Source organism: Heterocephalus glaber, unplaced genomic scaffold, assembly GCF_053883595.1.
Source record: "Heterocephalus glaber isolate CG9 unplaced genomic scaffold, H.glaber_assembly_v1.0 deba00001689, whole genome shotgun sequence".
Taxonomy (NCBI): domain Eukaryota; kingdom Metazoa; phylum Chordata; class Mammalia; order Rodentia; family Bathyergidae; genus Heterocephalus; species Heterocephalus glaber.
This window is the reverse complement of record NW_028258414.1, coordinates 13,248,265-13,271,955: the sequence shown is the minus strand read 5'-3', so window position 1 is coordinate 13,271,955 and position 23,691 is coordinate 13,248,265. Positions and strand designations below refer to the sequence as shown.

The 23,691-nt window shown below is 35.8% G+C and overlaps 1 protein-coding gene across 20 annotated transcripts in view; it reads left to right on the top strand.

Moving 5' to 3' along the window:
- Positions 1–23,691, top strand: part of Myo9a (myosin IXA) — a 305,400-nt gene that overhangs the window by 137,229 nt on the left and 144,480 nt on the right. For all 20 annotated transcript variants that reach the window (XM_087198928.1, XM_087198925.1, XM_087198926.1 and 17 more), the window contains 4 exons: positions 5,137–5,226; positions 9,151–9,267; positions 12,287–12,421; positions 19,712–19,833. In XM_087198928.1, the coding sequence (XP_087055054.1) occupies positions 5,137–5,226; positions 9,151–9,267; positions 12,287–12,421; positions 19,712–19,833 (464 nt within the window). The remainder of the gene's footprint in view (positions 1–5,136; positions 5,227–9,150; positions 9,268–12,286; positions 12,422–19,711; positions 19,834–23,691) is intronic.

Here is a 23,691-nt window from a genome sequence, read left to right as displayed (position 1 = left end):
TTTCCCAGCAACATTTCCAACATTTGTTAAAAGGACTATCTTTCCTCCAGTATACATTTTTTTTTTTGGCTCCTTTGTCATACATCAGATAGCTGGCTGTGCCTTTTTTGAGTTCATGTATTCTAGATTTTAGTTCTTTGTCTGAGGAATAGCTGCTAAAATTTTTTTCCCATTCTGTAGGTTGTCTCTTCACTCTGTGATTTTTTTTTTTTTTTTTTTTTTTTTGCGGTACTGGGATTGAACTCAGGACTTTGTGCTTTCCAGGCAGGTGTGGTGCCACTGAGCTACATCCCTGGCCCTGTTGGTGATTCCTTTTGCTGTGCAAAAGTTTTTTTTAATATCATGTGATCCCAGTTGTTGATTTTTTGTAATATTTCCCCTGAGATTGAGGTTTTTTTCATAAAGTCTTTGTCTATACCTATGTCTTCAAGAGTTCTACCTATTCTATCTTCTAGCAGATTGTTTCTGTTTTAATATTTAGATCTTTGATCCATTTTGATTTTAGTTTAGTGCATGGTGAGAGATATGGCATTAGTTTTAATCTTTGGCATGTAGAAAGTCAGTTTTCCCAGCATACACAAATGCTTGACTTAAGCACAGTGTAGAAAATGACAAACTGTGTTAAATGTTAATTTGCCACTTTTAGCCATTGATGGAATAGTTATCAAAAAATTATATACAGTAAATATCCATTCAATAGAGTGATTTTACCCTCAGGGGAGAACGTTTAAAAGGATTAAGAGGAAAAAAATAGAAGAATATAAGAAGAAAAAAAGAGATTAGAAGCAAGGGTGAAGGCAAATGAAGATTACTCTATCTTTGGGAAACTTGTGAAGAAGACAGGAAGGAAAGAGAGAAGGAAAAAACAAGAACAAAACAGAACAAAACTAAAAACAGTGTTCACTTTCATGAAAAAACAAACAAAAAAAAGTAAAGAAAAAAAAAAGAGTTCTCTGTGATTTCATCCTGTGGTTTTCTTCTGGATTCTACCTTTTTGTGGTAGTGTTCAATTCAGGGTGTGTCTTTGCTGTTGCAAATAGACAAAGGAGGGAGACAGAGCCCAGATTTGTACTGGATGATCCCAGTAAGCCTGTAGCAGGATTAGGGTGAGGTGCCAATTTTGGTGCTTTCAACTCTGAAGAAGCTCAGGCTGATCCTGGTTTCTAGTTCTCAGGTTGGGGCCTGAGTTGTTCAGCCTACTCCACTCTGGGTGTCTCTTTCTGACCTGGCCCTGAACATCTTGTGTGACTGTCCCTTACTCACTCACTGTGGGATTTCAACACTGGCAGTCCTGAAATGAAGCCAACCCATGGCTGCTCTGAGTCCCAGGTTCAGTTGGCCCCTCCCTAAAATGGTATCCGGCCAGGCTCCATCTCCAAGGGTCATGGCAGTCACTTGCACTGGAGTCACTCTCCAGCTGTTGTAGCACACAGCCTCCACTGCTCTATTCATCTGGTGTGTTTCTCCCTGGAGGCCTCTGGGGTCATCTGCCCTTTCTGTGTCCTTGTAGATTCGATCCTCCTCTCTCACTCTGATCTGGGGGCTGGGGAGAAAGTGCAGTTGGCCACCTCTTCTGCATTGTGGTCTGTCTCTTCATTTTCTCTGTGGACTCCAGTTTTCTGTTCAGATCTTTCCTGGGTCCTGGAGATTGACCTCCCTCCTTCTTTTCTTCTCCAAGTTGTTATTTTCCAGTTTCTGGAATCCGAGTCTTAGAACTTTCTAGATGTCCTTGATGTTTTTCTACCATCCTGTTTATATCACTGTAGCTTTTAGTATAACTTGAAATCCAGCATTGTGATTCCTCCAGCTTAGTTCTTTTGCCCAGGATTTGCTTTAGCTGTTCCGAGTTCTGGTTCTTTATAAATTTAGTATTTTTTTTTCTAGTTCTGTGAGGAATGCTGTTGATATTTTGGTTGGGCTTGGATTACATCTATATATGAGTTTTGGCAGGACTTTGTTCTGATGTTTCTAAAAATCCAATCTCATGTGGATCATTCTAGCTTTTCCTCTTGTATATTATGGACAGTTTTTGTTTTTTCTCCTACACATCCTATTCATTTTCCTGAGTTGCTTAGATCTTTACCTTTTCCTCTCTCCTCTTCCTGTTGAGATTCTTTTATGCATTTGTCATACATTTAATAGACTTGTCATGGTCTGTATTCCTGCCTGGAATCCCCTAACATCCTAAATAATTTTTTAAATTTGTGTGGTTAAGGTTGGTTTACTTTTTGTGCTGAATGGGTTTTGATGACTACATGAAGTCATATGCCCACCATGTATGATTGTGGGATCATACAAAAGAATGTCACTGGTCTGACACTGGTTTATTGGTTCAACCCCTCCCCCTAAACTGCTGGCAAACATTGATCTTTTCTGGCATTACAGATTTGTCCTCTCCAAAATGTAAGGTAATTGGAATCATGTAGAATATAATATTTTCAGAATGACTTACTTTACTCAAAAGGCTTGTAAGATTCATCCATTTTTTTCTTTGGTTTTAGAGCACATTTCTTTTTATCTGGGGGGAAGAGTTCATGGTATGTGTATACCGCAGTTTGTTTATCCATTCACCTTTTGAAGGACATCTTGGTTGTTTTAGTTTTGGCATTTAGGGTTTGTTGTGCCTTTTCTTATTAAAATATGCATCTTTAACTCTTGGCTCATAAACCACTTTCTGGAGTTTAACCTTAAAATAGTCTTAACCAACTGTGCATAGAGCCTTTGCTTTTATTTAATATAATTTAACATATTCACAACCGGGCCATAGTGGTTTTTTTTTTTTTTGGTACGGGGGTTGAACTTGGGACCTTGCGTTTGTGAGGCAGCCGCCAGAACCACTGAGCTAAATCCCTGGCAGCGCCATAGTTCTTTTTTAATCTCACTGCTTGGCAGCTCTGATTTGAATGTGTTACGTTCCTGCTGCCTTGAACCACCGGTGGTAAATACATGACCATCCCATTGGGCGGCTTGGGACAGTCCCATCTGGTGGTACAAGGCATCTGATGGGTCAGTCATGCATGTTGCACCAGTGGTTCAAGTCAGTGGGAATGTGTTAGTTTGGATTTTGTAGCATAAAGTTACTTGTTTACTAGCTTCTGTCCATTACAAGGCTGCAGTGCTTTTTTTTTTTTTTGGTACCGGGGACAGAACTCAGGACCTTGTGCTTGCAAGGCAGGTGGCAGAACCACTGAGCTAAATCCCTGGCCCAAGAATGGGGCATATTGGCACATGCCTGTAGTCCCAGCACTTTGAGAGGCTGAGGCAAGAGGCCCTCAAGTTTTCTTTTTCAGTTTTTTTTCTTTTTCCCCTGCAGTGCTCTTTGAGAGCAGTGGTCTTCTTTTGCTTATTTTTCTAAATGCAGTATTTATTTTTTCTCTACATGCGACTGGGCATTGCTTATTAACTTTAATGCAATGACATCCTGGCAGAAGGGGCACAAGAGAAGCACCTTGAACTGAAAGTAGACTCACTCACTAGAAAGAATTTCTCTGAGGTAGACCTTGGTTTCTGAAAGTTGTAATTTTGAAAGCCATAAAGGACAGAGAACAGGTAGTGTTACAAGCATTTCAGGTGGTATTTTAGTCAAGTATTTGATAAAATGATAATACAAGACATTGTAGCTAGTGGTCCTATTTTAAATCCAGACATTCAGCAAGTACAGTACCAAGTAGGAAGAAAACTAGGAATAGAAGGAAATTCCTCTAATTTGATAAAAAAAAAATGTAAAGAAAAATCATACAAAAAAAATCATACAACATACTTAACGGAAAACTTGAAGCTGGGCATGGTGGCACCTGCATGTAATCCCAGCACTCGGGAGGTAGAGGCAGGAGGATTGCCATGAGTTTGAGGCCAGTCTGGGCTACATAGTGAGTTCAGGCCCAGCCTAGACTGCATCGTAAGACCCTATCTCAAAAAAAATTTATTGACCTGACTGACATAAATTGATGGTGGTAGGATATCTCCCATCATTTTATAGGTCTTCTTTTCCTTATAATCAAATATGTTTTGCTTTACATGTTTTCTATTATATTGTCTACATAAAATTTTATTTTTATTACATGTGCATGCTTTTCCTTGTAGTATTTCATGTCCATCAGTGTTAAAAATGCGGAGTCTGATAATTATAGTCAAGAGCACATTGATAAAAATTGTGTATAGAAGTTTGGCAATATTCTATACAGCTGAAAATGTGTAGAGTATAAACTGATAATTCCATTTTTAGATTTGTTATCCCAGGAACTCTTGAACTCATATGCAGGAATACTCATTGCAGTTAATTTTCTAAATGTGCAAAGTTGGATAATGTAAATGTGTTTATAAATGGTACAAACATGGTATATTTGTCCTGCAGTGCCCTAGAGCAATAGAAATGAACAAGCTTGACCTAAATGATCAAGATAGTTAGGTTAGTATAAAAACAACTGAAATGATACTTGTCAAATTCATGATAATATTTGCCTGGTGGGGGCAGAATCAGAATGAAGGAAGTATTAGCTTTATCTTAAAATTTAATATATGTGAATAAAAATAAACATCTGAAATATGAGTAAGGACTCATTAGGAATAGTCCTGAAATTGGAAAAGTACTGTCACTTTTTTTTTTGTTGTTACCAGGAATCGAACTTGGGTCCTTACACTTGGGGAGCAGGTGGCGAAACCACTGAGATAAATCCCCGGCCCAGTACTGTCACTTTTTAGTCCTTGTCTCCAGGTTTTGGGTTTATGATTGACCATTAAATGTTTTTGTATACTGTTCTAAATTTTATATCTTCTGCACAGTGAAACACGTTTTTCTATTCTGATCAGAAAGCAAATTTTAAAAAGACCTATTTCTTATCTTCCCCCTGCCTCTAGGGGAAGGAATTGGGGTAAATGGATACCTAAATTCCACTTTGGCAAATATTAAAATTGCTAGGTTAAGGGGCCGGGAATTTAGCTCAGTTTTTTCGCTGCCTGCTGCACAGATGCAAGGACCCGAGTTCGATCTCCGGTACCAAAAAAAAAAAAATTGCTAGGGTTTTTCTTTTTCTTTCTCGGTTGTATATTTGCTAATTTTGTTTTTCTTTGTTTTTTCAGTGACATAACTCGATCTTTTGTCTGAAGTCTTACTGCATTTACTTTTTTGTTGTCTAGGTTAAAGAAGAGATGCTGTTTGAATCATTAGTTACACGGAAGACAGTGACAGTGGGAGAAAAGCTCATTTTACCATATAAACTGGCAGAGGTGGGATTTTCTTTGAAATAAGAGCTTTCTGGACATTCCTAGAAGTTTCTGTTTGTGTTTTTTCTTTTAACAAAATGAAAATGATAGTAATAAAAAGTATTGATTGAAGTCTGTTCTAGGTTCTTGAAATTTGAATAAATTTTCGACTGACTTGGAAACTTAAAATTGAATGTGATTTTAAGCAGTAGGCTTGCATTTCTCTGCAGGCATCTTAATCTCTTTTACCATTGTAAAGTTTCATAGTTTTAATATGGGAGACAGAAAGGGTAGGTAGAATAATAAACCAACAGTATTTGACTTCAATGGTTGTTGCTTTTCAGGACAGTTTCTTCAGTTGTGTTCCGGCACATTATAATTAGTTGGTTTCCTTTTTTTTTTTTTTAATTGTTGGCCACTTTTTTGCAGTTCCTTTTGCTTTCTTTTTCTTTTTTGTGTGCTTTCCAAAAAGGCAGGTTGTGCTGGGATAGATACCCTTTGTTTTGTCTTCTCTGTATTTAAATTACCCACTCCCATGGCTTTAAATATCATATGTATGCTGAGACTGCCGGCTGAGATTTGTTTTATTACTATTATACTCAGATGTAAAGGGTAGGAAACTTACTGAAATTGACTTATATAGAGTAATTTTATGAAAGTGATGAAATTTTATCAAATAATGATAGTTTTAAATTAGGACAGGAATAGAAGTTAAAAAATTAAGAGACAGAGAAGTGAAAAAAAGGTTATTTGAACTCTGGCGAATTTTTTAAAAGCTGATATTGATCCATTTTTGTACTTTAGGGGCTCCTGTTTACCTCCAAGTCCTTATCTCTTCTTTTGTCATTTTTTATGATCTCTCACTCTGAGAGCTCCTTTCTAAATAATAAAGAAGCTAACCTTTAAGAGCTTTTTTTATATATATAAAAGTTTGGTGGTTTTATATTTTCTTTTAGAACCTTTTCATCACAAAGCATTGTTTTGTTTACATTTTGCCTATATATCCAACTTTCTCCCCTTCCCTCCCTCCTTCCTTCCCTCCCTCCCCTCATCTCTTTTCCTCCCTCCTTTCCTCCCTGCCCTCCCTCCCCTCTCTTCCTCCCTCTTTGCCTCCCTCCCTCCTATCATTCCTTCTATCCATTTTTGGACTAAACCCAGGGTCTTTGTACTAGGCTACCCCAGTGCTTTTTAGTTTTGTTTCATTTTGAGACAGGGTCATGTTAAGTTACTAAGCCCAGGATGGGTTCAAACTTGTGATCCTCTCAGAGTGTTGGGATGACAGCTGTGCATCACCCTATCCAGCTTGTCTTTATTATTTTTTAAAGGAGCACTTTGGCTGCAATATGAAGAATCAGTTGGGGAAGTGTATTAGTTTTTTACTCTTGTATAAATTATCACTTTACTACAAAACATTCATCTTGACAGGTCCTGTGGATTATGATCTTGGGCATAGGTTAGTTGTTCTTAAGAGTCTCAGAAGGCTGACATCAACGTGTGCTTGTGGTTCTCTTCTGAGCTCACAGGCTGTGGACTCACAGGCTGAGGATTCAGTTCCTTGGGATTGTAGTCCTAAAGTACCTGTGTTGTTGGCTTTTAGTCAGGGGCCGCCCTCCCAGCTACAGGTTTCTTGCTATGTGTCTCTCTCCACAACATGCCAGTTTACTTCTTCAGTGTCAGCACAACCTCTGATAAAAGGGCCCCAATCCCCTTTAAAGAACACTCTTTTAAGTCCAGGCCACCTAGAATCTACCTTAGATTCACTCAGAAATCAGCTGTTTTAGCCCTTAATTATACCATTAAAAATCCCTTTACCTTTGTAATACAACATAAACTAATTACAGGAGGGGAATCCATCATATTTGCAGTTTATACTTAAGGGGAGGGATTCATACAGGGGATAGGAATCTTGGGTGCCATTTTAGAAGGCAAGAGTATGTACAGAAATAATGGGCTCAGAAGCTGTATAGTGAGCAGGAAGATGTTTGCTTTGTCTGCAATGGTGACATACTAATAAAAAGAAAAAATGAGATGGTAAAATGAACAGGACTTAGTGATATTGAGAATAATGGGAGGCAAGAAAGGAAAAGGAAGTATCAAGGATGAGTCCCAGATTTCTCCCTTACATATCTGTAGAAATATTGGTGCCTTTCAGTGGGATAGGAAACACTGAGTGAGATCTTGCTGGGGCCAGGGACTCTTTCTTGATGTCTAGGCTTTACTGAGTTATGCTAGGCAGCACTGCATGGCAGAGCAAAGGGGCTGCGAGTGTCGCCTGGCAGTTACGGATTAATAGGTGTTATATTGCTGTATCAGGATTCTGTATGACTACATTACTTTATAAAATAGTACTTAAACAGGCAGATTTTGTTTTTATTTTCTGTTATTTTATAAAAATGGTACTTATAAGTAAGTAGGTAAATTTTAGTTTTTATTTTAATTTGAAGGTCTTTTAATTAAAAAGTTTAAACCAATATATAAAATTTATTTTGTTAATGCATGCTAACATTTATTGTGTCTTATGCTTATTTAGTTTTAAAATCTTTTACTTTGCTGAATTTGATCAGATTGTCTTCACTCCCTACCTTTCTGGGGAAAAATAGTAGTGCTGTTCTAGTATACAGTATGTATGTTCTACTGTTGCTTTTCTGGGTAGTGTTAAGATACTTACGTTGGTTGGACCAGGGATTTAGCTCAGTGGCACTGTGCGTGCCTCACAAGCACAAGGTCCTGAGTTTGATTCCTGGTACTGAGAAGAAAAAGAAAAAAAAGATACTTCTATTGGTAAAATTCCTAAATGTAGAATTCTGGGGTCACATCCTGCTTTCTCTCAGAGCTCTGTAAAGAATTTCTGTTTATTTTCAAGTTTCTGCTATTGAAGATAATTTGATGCCACTCTTTTGTTTCCTCTGTAGTTAATTAAATTTTGGTTTAGAAACTTGAAACTTATATATATTTTTGATTTTTTTGTTAGACAGGGTCTCACTTTGTAGCTCAGGCTGGCCTCAACCTCATTTTCCCTGCCTCAGCCTCCTAAGTGCTGAGATTACAAATGTGCACCTCCACACCTTGCTAAACCTCTTAATTGTTGCTATTTTCTCTGTACCTCAGAACAGAGATAATAAATGCTTTCCTGATAATACAAGCTCCAAAATAAATCCTTAGAGGCTTTGTATTCCTCTAAGTACCAGGATTCAATTCAGTAAGACACATAACTTTTTGATAAGTTGAAGTGCTTTCTAGATGATGAATTTTTTTAATTAATACACTTTTTCTGAATAATTTCAGACTTAGAAAGCTAGTACAGAGAATTTTCATAAGCTGGAGAGACCTTGAAGTGAAGGAAAAATTAATTTCCTAATTCCATAGTGAAAAAATAGTTACTCACCGTGGGGCTCAAGTAATTCAAGAGGTTATATTCTTTTTTTTTTTTGGTACCAGGGATTGAACTCAGGACCTTGCGCTTGCGAGGCAGGAGCAGCGCCACTGAGCTAATTCCCCAGTCCCTAGAGGTTGTAATTTGGAAGGTAGTTGTGGTGGATTGATTTATATGTGTGTGTGTTCAAGGGTAGGAGTGGGAGCAGCCAGATTTTTCTACCTAGAATACCGTATTCTTCCCCATAATAGCTGGTAAGGCCATTTGTAAACTTCCCATTATACCTTCTTTCCTAGGGTAAGTATATACCCTAGCTTGTAGTAAAAATGATTTGAACTATGTGACTTACATTTTGTTTTTGTTTCATGGCAATTTTAGCCTATATTCCCTGAGTTGGACTGAATGAATGAATATATATATATAGAAAACTTCAATTATAGGCTTTTGAGAGAAAAATCAACATCTAATTCAGGATAGTAGATTTTCTTTCTTGAATGAGAGCAAACATATTTTGTTCCGGTGTCTTAGTTTACTGCTAGTTCCACTTTGCACTTATGCCCTTTCTCATCTTACAGGCAGTGACAGTGAGGAACTCCATGGCTAAGTCTCTCTATAGTGCTCTGTTTGACTGGATTGTTTTTCGAATTAATCATGCACTTTTGAATAGTAAAGATTTGGAGCACAATACCAAGGTAAAGATAATTGCATTATAATATATTTTCCCTCAAAACTTTTAATATTAAAACTGGGTAATACATGTAATTTTAAAGCACTTTATTATATGGAGGAGTATGTTATCCCCTTTACTTCCTGTTACTTATTATCCTATTTACAGAAACTTCTGTTTTTTACAGATCTTTTTTCCTTTTTATTTACATGCCAAAGACAAGCTTATTCACAGCTTGTTTGCTTGCTTACTTCCTTTCCATTTCTCTTTTTTCCCTCTTCCTCTTCTTCCTTTTCCTCTTCCTCTTTCTCTCTCTTTCTCTCTTTCTCTCTTTCTCTCTTTCTCTTTCTCTTCTTGGCAGGTGGTGGAACCACTGAGCTAAATCCCTGGCCCTTGATTTTTATTTATTTTTTATTTTTTTGGTTTTTTGAGACAGGGTCTCACTATGTAGTTCAGGCTGGCCTGGAACTCCTGGCAATCTTCCTGCCTCAAGTGCTGGGATTGCAGGCTGGGGCACCACACCTGGCTGCTTTTTAAAATATGAATAGAATTATACTATCTGTATTGGTTCAAACTTTTATCTGTTATCTCTTGAAACACATTCTCTGTCATGTAAATTTGTTTCTGGTACTGAATATTGAACCTAGGACTTTGTGTATGCTAGGCAAGTTCTCTACCTCTGAGCTGCATCCTTAACAGTCATTTTTAATAATTTTGTAATATGTAATATGCACCATTAGTTCCCCCATTAAATTGAATTATTTTTATCTTTTTATGAATAATACTGTAGCAATTATTTTTTTATTATCTTTGAACACCTTTCTGTAGGATAAGTTTCTCCGTGCTGAATTGCTAAATTTAAAGATACTGTATATGTTTTTAAAATTTGGCAGCTGTTTTAAATTGGTTTCTAAAGAGAACTGTAAACTTCCATCAGCAGTACATTAAAGTACCCGTTTCCCTCTTTTTACCTTTTTGAATATTGTCAGTATTTGCATCTATCTCCTAATATGATAGGAATAACTATCCCACTTTTTACTATTCATGCTGTATTGATGAAAGTTGAGTATCTTCATGTGCTTTTTCTTATTTTTTTCTCTGTATTATTTCTTTCTTTGTTTTGTTTGATTTTTTGTCTTTTATTCCTTTTTAGGAGCTGTTTATGGTGGAAGCTCAGTTTGATGTGTATTGCAAAAATTTTCTTTAACAGCTACCCTCCCCCCCCCTTTTTTTTCCTGTTGTGGTACAGGGAATTGGACCCAGGGTCTTTGCGCTAAATTATATCACAGCCCTTTTTATTTTGAGACAGGATCTACCCAAATAGCTAATTTAGAGTACTGGGATTATAGGTGTGTACCACCACACCCAGCTTAGTTACTTGACTTTTAGGATGTGTTTATGCTGTGTTTTTTTTTTGTTCCTGTGTTTAAAAGTTTTGTGCATTTAAAACTCTCATTCCTTTCCTTTACAGTCCTGGGTTTTATATATTTCTTTTACTTATATAGGAAGGCTTCTTCTAGTCCACACTTATGAAGTTTTCAGTGTTATACTTTTAGAATGTAATTTTTTATGTTTAGACTTTTTTCCCAATTGGTAATTTTATTTTTAATATGGCCAGTTATAGTACATATTTAATCATTTCAAGTCCAGTTTTATTTTCTAAATAGCCTTTAAGGAATAGTCTACTTTTTCAAGCTGTTTAGAAATGTCTTCATTATTTAATCTTTTTTTTGGTACTGGGGATTGATCTCTGGTCCTTGCGATTGCACAGCACGAAACCACTGAGCTAAATCCCCAGCCCACATTATTTAATCTTAATGTTTTAAATGTAAAAGTAGTCTTAACATTAATTTCTCATATTTCAAGTAGGCCCACAACTATTAATTTCAATTATAGCCTAATATATCAAATTGACTTATTTTTAAAGGGCATTCTTTTTCTTTTTAAAGGATTAGACTAAGAATTAAACAAGTCTGTCTTTTAATACAGACTTTAAAAAAACTCTTAAAAACTATCATTCATTATTAGTTTGTTCAGTATTTGTTAGTACCAATGTAGAATAATTTTTTTATTCAGCCAAAATTGTTACGCCAACTGTATTTCATGAATGGGATGGAAGGATGAAAAGGATGTATTTATATGCATGTATTAGAGCCGAATCTGTATATCTATAGTACAAAGATAAATTCTAGAAGTAAAATATCCAGAAATAGAAAAAATAAACTCTATTTAGTCTATTTTGCCAAACAGCTAAAAGATTTGAATGTTGTTGAATTTAGGAGGCAGACAGTGAGAATGAGGAAGATTGCCGTTTTTTTTGTTATAGTCCTTTAAAAGCTGTGCAACATTTTAAACCTTGTATTTTTGTTTGTTTGTTTGTTTGTTTTGGTACCAGGGAAACTTGGGACCTTGCACTTGGGAGCCAGGCTGCAGCACCACTGAACTAAGTCCCTGTCCTAAACCTTGTATTTTGAAAAATAAGAATTTAATTTTAATGTTAAGAAATTACATGATTATGTATTTTGTTTGATCCTTAGTCTGGATAAGGCTGGTTAAGTACACTTGTTAATTTAGCTCTTCAAGCAGTATTCCAGTTTTGGGGATGTAGAAGTCAAAGTAGGAAAAATTATATGGTCTTGGGATAGTGAGGAGTAGCTTAGCTTTGCTGATTCTTTAGTTAAGTACCCTTTCGATTTTTTTCAGAGCTATTGTTTCCATTTTTCCTTGGAATTTAGGGATTTCTGAGTTTAAGGATTTCACAGATTTCTGAAATGAAGATAATAGGCCACTAGCTCTGTGGTGTGTACATTTCTGTAATGTTATGCCAAAATTGGATGTGTTAAAAACTTGGATATATTTTTATAATTAGGATAAAGTAAAATGAAAGTAAAGAGAACCAAAATAGTTCTTATTTATGTTATATTTTGTTTGACCACTGGCCAGAATTAATCTCTTTACTGCTGTGGAAGTGAACATACATTACTTATGAATATTATTGAATAAACTTGAGCCTCTTTTTTTAACTAAAAAATTTTGTTTTTCAGACTTTGTCCATTGGTGTTCTTGATATTTTTGGGTTTGAAGATTATGAAAATAATAGCTTTGAGCAATTCTGTATTAATTTTGCTAATGAACGTTTACAGCACTACTTTAATCAGCATATCTTTAAGTTGGAGCAAGTGAGTACCTAAATATGTATATGCTTCCCCTTCGCAAATGTTGGAGTCATATCATGATAAGCATTTTAAATCTTGTATTTAAAATACAAGACAGATTGTACGATGCTCACAGCATTATAAGCAAATGATAAAGCAGAACAGTTTTGCAATCATGTCATACAGGAATTTTTTTAATAGTCATCAAGTAGATTTGTTACTGTAGCATGTCTTTTTTGAGTGCATCTTTGAAGCAAAAGAAGAATAGCTTTGTTTTGGGGGTTTGGGGGTGCTGTTGACTTTTAATTGGTACAATGGGCTTTGTCATGTGTGTAATGCTAAATATGCTTGTTTCATTACTTTTGTCTTTTAGTCCTAGGATGGGATAGAAGAGCATATTAATAAAATCTTTAGTCAACACACAGTGTAGATCCAAAGAAACAGGACAGTATAGAGAGACCAAGAAGAGTAACTAGATATTTCTCAGGAGCATATCAAGTTTGATTGAGTTAGTATAAAAAATGTGAGTTTTAAGTTTTTATGAGAATTTTTAGAGTAAAGGCAGGGTCAAACACACACCCACCCCAAAACAACACAACCATGGACTTTTCTTCAAACTAAGTTAGGGTTAGGTTGAGATTATAACCCAGAATTTCTGCTTGTGTATGAGGACATAGGCAGCAACAAGGTTCATGACACTCAACTTAAGGGAAATGGAATAAATATAATAGTGAAGTCTACAGAACTTGGAAGGGGGGGATTCTTTCTGTCATCATACTCTGTCATTGGGACTTGTTGCTTTTTGATCTAGGTTTAAGTGCCCTATTTTGCTTAAAGAATGTAATGGCTGGCTAACAGTTACACAAGAAGTATTAATACCAGCAACCTTGATGAATGCCTAAAGTTTTAACAGACCTGTTAAAAGATAATATTGTTTATTATAGGATGCTAAAACATATGTTACTTATCAGGAAGGTGTTTTTGTTCCAATTTTATAGATGCTGCCTAAAGCCAGTTTTCAAATCTTAATCCTCTGGTTCTTTTGTTTTCACTTTTAACCAAAAGCTGAGCTTGCGTTACTATCTAGATCTCTTGACTCAGTCTTTTGTTCTTTTAATTGGATCATGCTAAATTAATATCTTTTATCCCTTGCAAAAATCTGTGTGTTGGAGGGGGAGGGGAGTGCATTTTGTTGACTGTATTCTGTATTTTCCAGAGCAAAGCATCAGTTGCTCTGTGGATCATTAAACAGAAGACTGGTTAAATTGCTTTTGAAAAAGAAAGGTGTTCTCTTACTGCAAACTGAAGTTACCCTTACATTTTCTAGAAGTGTAGATGTATAAGAGCCATGAGAAATGCCTTAACCATAAACATACTATGTACAAATAAAACCTTATAGTTAATGAAAAATGCATTCAGAACTCTTGGGATTGGCTTATCTCATTTACTCGCTACCTTGAATATCATAATTTTGGATCTAGTGGTTATGCCTTTGCTGTGTATAATTTGTGGAAAGTTTAGAGACTGTACCCTTTTTTGCCATCTCATCTTTTAGTCTTTTACTTTCTCCTCATGTTTTGGCACTAAAAATGGATTTGCTGTGAAAGAGAGATTTGGGGCAGCTTAAATACTGAGTGTCCTATATGCATAGCACTGGTACTTGTTATATGGGTACCCAGTGACTATTTGTTAGGTTCAGTTGATTACAGAATCTCTTACGAAGATAAAAGTTAAACCATGAAAGAAAAAGATTTTAGGAAGAAACTGGAATATTATTACTATTCGTCAGTTCTAAGTTTTGTCCAAAAGGAGATATAGGCACATAGGGTAGGAGAGAGTTGTAATAATAGCTGTGCAGGGTGGTAAATGCTACAGTCGTATATAAGATGAATGAATACTTAACCAAAGGATGCAGTTAATGAGAGCCATCTACAAGTCTGGATGGGATCCCAGGGATTATTCTGGAGTATGGTATCGAATGGTGAGTTGTAGCTCACATCACATTGTCAGTAGGTAAAAGATGTTTTAGGCAAAGGGAACAATATACTGAGGCCTTATCATGCAGAGAAGATGCAGCTTTTTGGCATGGGACAGGAGTTACTTGAAATATATTTAGCAAGGGACATGCATGGAAACTGGAAGATGGAATGAAGGGAAATGAAGTAGAGGGGAGGAGATAATCTGAAATAGTCTAGGTGCATGGTTCTGAGTCCTGATTTCAAGGTAAGGTGAGAGATAATGTAGTGTAAGAGATAGGCTGAAGGGTTTTTGAGATTTGAAAGCTCCTTTTCTGTTAGCATTTATAATGGTGCCCTCTTTTTTTGTTTGTTTATATTTTGTGACAGGGCCTCACTGTGTAGTCCAGGCTGGGCTTGAAGTCACTGTGTGGCCTTGAACTTGAAGTGATCCTCCTGCCTCAGCCTCCTGAGTGCTGGGTTTACAGGCGTGCACCACCATGCCTGGCTATTGCCTTCTTCTTTCCTTTACTTGCTCAGAATTAGCCTCCACACCCTTGATCCTTCAGTAAATTGAATATTAGTCATGTGCTGGACATTGTGTTAAACATTGAAGATAGAAAATTTAGAGTGCAAGCGTTTTCTCTGAGTTCTTAACCTGCCAAGTATTTGTTTTGCTTATTCTACTTTTGTTGAGTTGAGACTAGAAAATTCTTACTAATTGCCTTGGAAAATAGCCTCCTCCATACACTTTCAAATAAGTAAAGGCCTGGATGAGTAAAAAGGAAATCTTGGCAGATCAGCCTAGCATTTAGTGACAGTGATGTTTCTTTTTTTTTTTTTTTTGGTACCAGAGATCGAACTCATGACCTTGTGCTTGGGAGGCAGGCACCATGCCACTGAGCTAAATCCCCAGCCCTGTTTCTTTATTTTTGACAGAAGGTTGCTGATTCTTAATGAGCCAGGCTCGAAAGTCTGAGGAAGTGAGCAGGGTTTTCTGCTGATTTCAAAAGCAAGAAAGAGCCTGTGGTAAATTCTGTAGACTTTAGGTTGAGATCCCCGAAAGGTTACATACTAGGAAAAAGGGTGTGCTGTACATAAAGGGATTGAAGTCCGCTTTACATGATCCCAGTTTCCCACTGAGTTTAGATAGTGTTCTAAAGCACCTGCTAAGAGTCTGCACTACAGGAAGAGATTATCTTCCTGCTTCAATTACCTCTAATAAAAAAGCAAAAAAGCCAGGTATGGTGGTGTACACCTAGAATCCCAGGAGCTGAGGCAACAGAATTGTGAGTTCCAGGCCAGCCTGAGCAGCTTGTGAGAGGCTGTTTCAAAATTAAAAAAAAAAAAAGAAAAGAAAAAGAGAGAGGGGTATGAGGATATAGCTCAGTGGTAGAATTCCTCTTAGTGCAATCCCCAGTACTGTAATCAGTCAGTCAGTCATTCAGTCAGCTAGTAATGAAAAAGCAAACAGGTAGACCAAGGTGAATTAAAAAAATCAAGAGAATGAGACAGTTGGTAGCACCACAGGGGATCCAGGTAATGATATTAGTGGACATGGACTCTAATGTAAATACAATTACAAGAAAAATTTTTAAAAGAGCCATACTTGGAGCTAGGCATGATGGTGCATGCCTATAATTGCAACACTCTGGGAGGATCTCAGGTTCCTGGGCAATTTAGCAACTTAGTGAGACCCTGTCTCAAAATATAAAATGGACTGAGGAGGTAGCTTAGTGTGAAGGCTTTGGGTTTAATCCTCAGTACCACTACCACCACCACCACCACCACCAAAACAAAACAAAAAAACTCACCCCACCCCCCACCCCCCAAAATACCCCAATACTTTTACTACAAACTATTCAAGAAATCCTCAGGGCTGGGGATTTAGCTCAGTGGTTTCCCTGCCTGTGCAAGCACAAGGACCCGAGTTCGATCCCCGGTACCAAAAAAAAAAAAAAGAAAGCCTCAAATTTAGAAAAATACAGAGTTAAAAGTATAGTGAAAGTAAGAACACAAGGCAGTTTTCAGTGAAAACAGTAGAAGTTAGAAGACAGTGGGATGTTTTCCTTAAAACTGAAGCACAGTATTTAGGCAAGAAAAAAATGAAGAGCAGTGAAAATTAAAAATATGTAATCTAAATTAATATATTAAATTAGACAAAGATAAAAACAACATTTATGGTTTAATGTTTAAATAGAAATAAAATTCATGAAGACAACACTATATATATATTAAGTGGGGAGTAAATGGAATTTAAGGTTTTCTAACATCTTTGCGTTAGCTGCCAAAGTTAAGGATACATGTTAACTATTTCTAAATTAGCCACAAAGTAGTAAGAGAATATAAGGGTTAATAAAAAGTATAACTAAAGCAAAAATAATCCAAGCAATCTTAAAAACAATTGAGAGAAAAGCATAAAAAGAATCCCAAAAAGCTGTGTGGTGCCTGCGACAGCCCTAGCTTCCTAGGAGAGTAGCCAGGGAGGGTCACTTGTTAAAGTCATAGGCTGATTGCTTCTGTAAGTATCCATTGCTGCTTGCTCCTCAGAGTAGAATGCAGTTTCCCTGGCCTTATTGTTTCCTAGTACCTGATCAAAAAGGATATAAAAAGCAATTTAAAGGCAGTATATAATTGACATACATAGAACACTGCACCAAAAGCTACAGAATATACATTTTTTTAAAGTTAGTTCACAGGGGACCTTTATAATATGTCATATGGACCATAAAACAAAGTCCAAATTTTCAAGAGTTGAAGTGACACACATTTGAATACTATAATGAAATTATGCAGAAACTAGTGACTAAAAGATAACTGGATGATACCTGTATGATTAAGAGTTAAGAAATGTTCATCTCAATACCATAGAAGATGGATAAATTAGAATATATTTTGAAGTTAGTGTTTAACATACATACTATGGGATAGGGCTAATGCTGTACTCGGGAGAATTTTAGAAGATGTTAGTTTTGATTATCAATGATCCAGTGACTTGGCAGAAGACCAGCAAACTAAACCAAAACAGAAAAGTAGAAAAAAATAATGGTAAAAGAAGAAACTAAAGTGAAAACAAATATGCCTTGTGAAAGGTTCAGACCAAAAGTAATAATTTGATTAGATAAATTAACATTGAAAATCCTTCAAAAAATTTACAAGTGAGACAGATATGCAGGCAGGTAGACCCCGGAGTCAGCAATATAGATAGCCAGAATCTCAGTGGCAAACAGGACATCATTGTGGGTCATACATAATGAAAATGTAATAGGACAGGGGCTGGGGATTTAGCTCAGTGGTGCTGTTGCCTGCCTCGCAAGCACAAAGGTCCTGAGTTCAATCCCCGGTATCCCCCCCCAAAAAAAAGTTAATAGGAAACTCTAAGCACCTTTATGTCAGCAAATAGGGTTATCAAATGATATGGAAAAAAGAAGTTTTCAAAACTGGCACAGATTAATAGAAAATCTGATTCTATAGCTATTAAAGAAATTGAATATATAATTAGAAATCTTTCCATAGAACATTGTAAGCCAAGACAGCCTCTATGGTGAATTCTGCCAATATTGAAAGAAGAGAGATTATGTCTGACACAAACTAATAACATGGAATGGGAAAAAAGACAATTCATAACATATGTCAGAGCCAAAGTAACATTGATACCCAAATCTATCAAGAGTATTGTTAGAAGTAGAAATTACAGGTAAAATTACAGGTAAAATAATAAACATAGTTAAAAATTTTTAAACAAATATTAGCAAACAAAATCTGAACAAGATACAAAAAGGATAATATATCAGAACTAAGTGGACTTTTTTCCAGTTTAGTTTTACATGTAAACATGAATTAGTTTAATTCATGTGTTAACAAAACAAAGAAGAACTCTTGATTGTCTCAGTAGAATTATAAAAAACGGTTGATATCCATTCCATTTTTGGTAGAAAAACAAATTTTTAGGGCCTGATAAATGTCTTTTAGGGTTTTTTTGTACTGAATGGTCTCAATTCTCCTGTTAGATTGAGAAACACAATTATGTATAGACAGTAGATACATGAGTGATTGTGTAGCTGTGTAACACCAGCTCTACAGTGATTAAAATGAATGAACTTTCAGGTGCTTCCAAACAAAATGGATGTGTCTCTGAAACCTAAACTTAGTCAGAAAGTCAGACAAGGGCTGGGGATTGAGCTCAGTGGCACCACTCCTGCCTTTCAAGCACAAGGTCCTGAGTTCAATCCCTGGTACTAAAAAAAAAAAAAAAAAAGTCAAACAAAAAGAACATGTACTGAGAGGTTTTATTTAGATAATATTTATGCACAGATAAGTTTTACCAAATACATTAGAGGCTAACATTGTGCACAAGAGTCTGGATGACGATTGGGAAAATCCTAATGCACTTGCTATCTACTGTGTTTATTACTCATGCTACAAAAATGAAACACTGTTGAGGGGGACTTTTGTACTTTGATTTGATTTGGGGGTGGCCAAATCAAAGTAAGATGGGGTTCACAGGGATGAATAAAAGAGTATTTTCCAGCACAGAGAGCAAGAGAAAATGAGTGCTTTGTAAGATTGTGTTAAATAGTTGCTCAGGACCTGAGCTTTGAGTTTTTAATCTTGGAAATTGACACCTTTTCATTGACATAACAAAAATCTCAAAAAATGTATTAATGATTTTATTTGCTGAAGTAAAATGTTTATGAGTTCCATGATTTAAATCACTGAAGGTGGCAATTTCCCATTTCTCCCAGAAATTCTATTTCGCTCACAGTTTTTTGTGTTTTTGATACCAGGGATCAAACTCAGGACCTTGCTCTTGAGAGGCAGGGGGTGGCACCACTGAGCTAAATCCCCAGCCTCAGAAATTATTTCATTAAGTTCAATGATGATTCAACAAATACAGTCCTCTTTGATGTCTTAGAGTTATGTGTGAGAAATTAATATTTTCCTCACATATATTTTCCTTAGTGGAGTTACCAGATAATAAGATTAGAATCCAGACCTAAATTTTAATTCTAGTCTCAAAAATAGAATTCTGACCAAAAAAAATTTGGTGCATGTATTTTTTAAAGGAAACTAATATACATTGTACCGAAAATTTTGTTTTTCTGGTACCAGGAACGGAACTCAGGACCTGTGCTTGCCAGGCAGGCACGGTACCACTGATTACATCCCCAGCCCCATTGTACCAGATTTGTACAACTTGAAATTTTACATCTTTCCATTATTTCAAGTGGGGATTAGAGGGGGGAAAAAAGCTTAGGCTGTTCTTTTAAGCCTGGTGAAAGCTTTTCAGTCCTTTATTTTTTACTTACTATTTTCTGCAAGATGAATAAATTGTTATTCTGTTATTTGGTTTTTCTAGGAAGAATACAGAACTGAAGGAATCAGCTGGCACAACATAGATTATATTGATAATACTTGTTGCATAAATCTTATTAGCAAAAAACCAACAGGACTACTCCATCTTTTAGATGAAGAAAGCAAGTGAGTATGATTAATTTTTTCAATTTTGTTATTGGCCATTGAGCTTTTTATGTCTGAAGTGTAACTTTCTTGTTATATTTTCAAATACAAAGCCAAAAGTTGTTTTGTAGGCAAATTTTTTTTTATATATGTACATTTCTAGATAAATAGGGTGGACTTCACTGTTGAACTCACATTTTCCTTCTTGGCGGATTTCTTTTACATACTTTGATGTTAAATTTGTGGATGTATATTTATTTTTTGGTTGTGTGTTCTTTCTTCTTGAATTGAGTTTTATATATGAGATACATTTGCAATGCTAATGTGTATCAGAAGAGTATCATGATAAATTAGGAATGTTTGTTGTGTTTGTGCACAAGTGGTAAATGGCAAGATGCCAACTTTGCTCTTTCTTGTTAACACTGTTCAGTACCCCAGAGTTAAATATGAGCCTCCAAAAGCTCTATAGGGCCTCTTGTGTATTTTCTGTGCCAGATGAAATATTATTTATAGTTAGGTTAACCTACATGATAGCAAATCTAGAATTGGAGAAGTGAAATGAAGAGATGGTGTAGATTTTTTTAATGACTCTTGAGTAAAATGTTTAGAAATTGAATTAGTTTACCTAATTCCTAGTTTAATTTTATGCTCTTTGAGCTAGGATAGAAAATATTGTGTATTTACTATCATGGGTAGAATAACTTCAGGTATGTGTAGCAATTTAAAGTTTATGCCTGTTGTCCAATTCAGTTATTGAAAATGACTTTTTCTCCTCAGAAATACCCTGTTTTGTGTAAGTTACATGTCACCCCATTACTATACTGTAAATACACAGAATTGCTGTATACAAAAAGAAAATAAGCTGCCAGAAGCCAGGCATGGTGGTGTATGCCTACAATTCCACCTCCTTGGGAGGATGATGAGAAGATTGTAAATTTGAAGTCAACCTTTGCAACTTAATGAGACTCTTGTCTTAAAATAAAAATAAAAAGGGGCTAGGGATGTAGTTGTCTGGTAGAGCACCCATAGGCTCAATCCCCAGCCCACCCCCCTCCAGAAAAGGGAAGAAAAATAGCAAAAGAGACAGCTACCAGTTACATTACTATCTACTCCAACCCACTGTAGTATATTTCTGTTAATCTGAAAATTAAAATGTAGTCAACACAAATATTTTAATATTTTGTCCAGAGTTTTATAAATGTTCACTATATATACCCACTGTATATATATTATCTTTTATAAAGTTGCCAGGTTAGTATTTCCTACTTCTGCTTTGGTTGCATATCTTACTTAACCTCTAGTGTTTGTTCTTTTTACATTTGGGAAATCTTAAAAATCATAGGTAATTTTGATATTCTATGTCAAGAATCATTGTGGTTGAGCTCTTTTTGTTTGAGGTAATTTTATAGTAACAAAAATATTTAAGCACTTCAAGTAAAAGATTAGGTAGTAAATGGTAGAGTTGAAATTCACACTCTTCAGGTGTTTCTGACTAATAAGCTTGAGCTTTGAAGAATTGCATTAGATTGTTTTCCCATAATACTTAGGTGTTAGAGTCAGAAACCTTCAGTTTGTATCCCATCTCTATTAACTGTCTTCTACCAGTCTCTTAGGTTTTTCTGCATGCAAAAAGGATATGATGATGGTAAATGATAGTGCTGTTTATGGTGGCTGTATCCTAAGGTGTTTGTAAATAGCTGGTCAGGCAGTAGGTATGTAATTAAAACATGAATAGAGCAAGGCGCTCATATCTGTCCTGGCATTCTTTATGCAGAATTTCATCAAGTGTACATTTCATTATACAAAGGCTATTTTCATGGCTAGTTGTTTCCTCATAGATATAAATTTAAATCAATGAAGATACTGTCACACCCTTAGAAGCTTTTTGGGTTAAACCAGGTGGCCTGACATTATAGAGAGATAAATTTTGGCTCAGTAAAAAGGAAGAACTTTCTAGTCATTAGAGCTGATTAGCAGCTGCTTCAAAAAGGTAAATAGTTCCTTATTAGAATAATTATTTTGCATCATCTTGAGGGTAATGTTGTAGGTAAGAGACTGGACTAAATAACATTTTTTTAAGACAGTGCTGGGATTACAGATGTGCACTCCCACACTCAGTTTAAATAATCTTTTAATTGTCCCTTCAATTATGTTTCTATATTCAGTCCTCCATGAAAAAATTTAATAAAGCATAATAGTATTTTTCTTACTTTATGAGCCAGTCCTAAACCTCTGCTTGTAAACAGACCATTTTTTGTCATATAGGAGAGGAAAAATTTATCCTCTTCCCTCTTAGGCCTCTTGGGCCTAAGAATTAAACTGACATTAAGACAAAAGTATATAAATGTTAGTAGAACTTTACATATACATGGGAGTCCTCACATGAAAATGAAGACCTGAAGAAGTGACCAGAGCAAAGAACTTACATACTTTTAGACAGAGAAATGGTAACTTTTTGAGTAAATATCAAGACAAAAGGTTTGGGAGAGGGGCAATAAATTGTTGGGAAGTGACTAAGAGATACAGTGGAAAAAAATTGTAGAAGAAGGGTTATTTTGGTAAGTTAGTTTGTATAGACCATTTCAGTGTCAATTTTCATTGGTAATTAAGATGTTCTTAGAACAGGGAGAGCTCTTTGTGGCCTGTTTTTAGGGAGAAAATAGGTTAGAAGCCTTCATCCTGTTTCTCAGGTGCTTTGACTCAAAAGTAATCAGAAGGCCAAGACAGTATATTTTGTGGTAGCAGGTCCTGAATTCCTTCTGTCTTTTATATAGTTTAACATCCCAGAAGATGCAAAGGCATGAAGTGTTTTTCTCCTGCTGTTTACCTGTAAAGAGAGGTTGAAAATCAGTCACATTTAGGAAAAACTATTTTGGGACTCAGTTAAACTTAGTATTTTCTTCCTAAAAATTTTTATTGTATGGGAAACATATAATGTGACATGTGTCCTTAGTGGTGTTCTCTCTTCATGTATTGTGTGTAGTGTTCTGGAAGCTTGAGTTTGGAGTTAGAAATCTTAATCTTCTATGGGCTGCTGGCTGTAGGATGTTGGGCAAGTTATTTTAGATTCTGTAAGATGCAGTATGGCATTTAGGAGGGTGGAATAGTGCAGGCAAAGTCTCAGTTAATATATGGAAATGTTTGCATTGTCACCAAAGTGGAGCACCTTGAAGCTTGATAGAAATACGAGAATCTCAGGCTTCTACCTCATACTTGCTGAATCAGAATCTGAAATTTACTAGAAATTCAAGTTAAGATGAAAGCGTTTGTTTAGAGTAGTATTTTGTCACTTTGCCTGCTCATGAGAATTACCTTGCACAGGATACAGAATCAACACACAAAAATAAGTAGTGTTCCTGTACATCAATAATGAACCCACCCATAAGAAACCATGAAAACACTTCCATTCATAGTAGCTTAAAAAAATTAAATACCTAGGAATTAACCTAACCAAGGAAGTAAAAACCTCTAATGAAAATTATAGAACTCTGAAGAAAGAAACTGAAATGGACATTAGAAAATGGAAAGACATTTCTTGTTCTTGGATTGGAAAAATTTAAAGTATTAAAATGACCACATTACTAAACATGATATATAGATTAAATGCAATTTTTATTAAATTACCAACAATATTCTTCATAGAACTAGAAAAAACAATCCTAGGATTGATAGGGAATCAGAAAAGACCCAGAGTAGCCAAAGCAGTCATGAGCAAAAAGAGCAAAGCTGGAGATGTAACAGTACTGGATTTCAAGTTATACTACAAAGCTGTAGTATCAAAAAATGACATGGTACTGGTACAGAAAGAGAAATTTAGACCAGTGGCATAGAATAGAAGACCACAGAACCCCATGTTTGTACACTTGTCTTTTTTCTGTT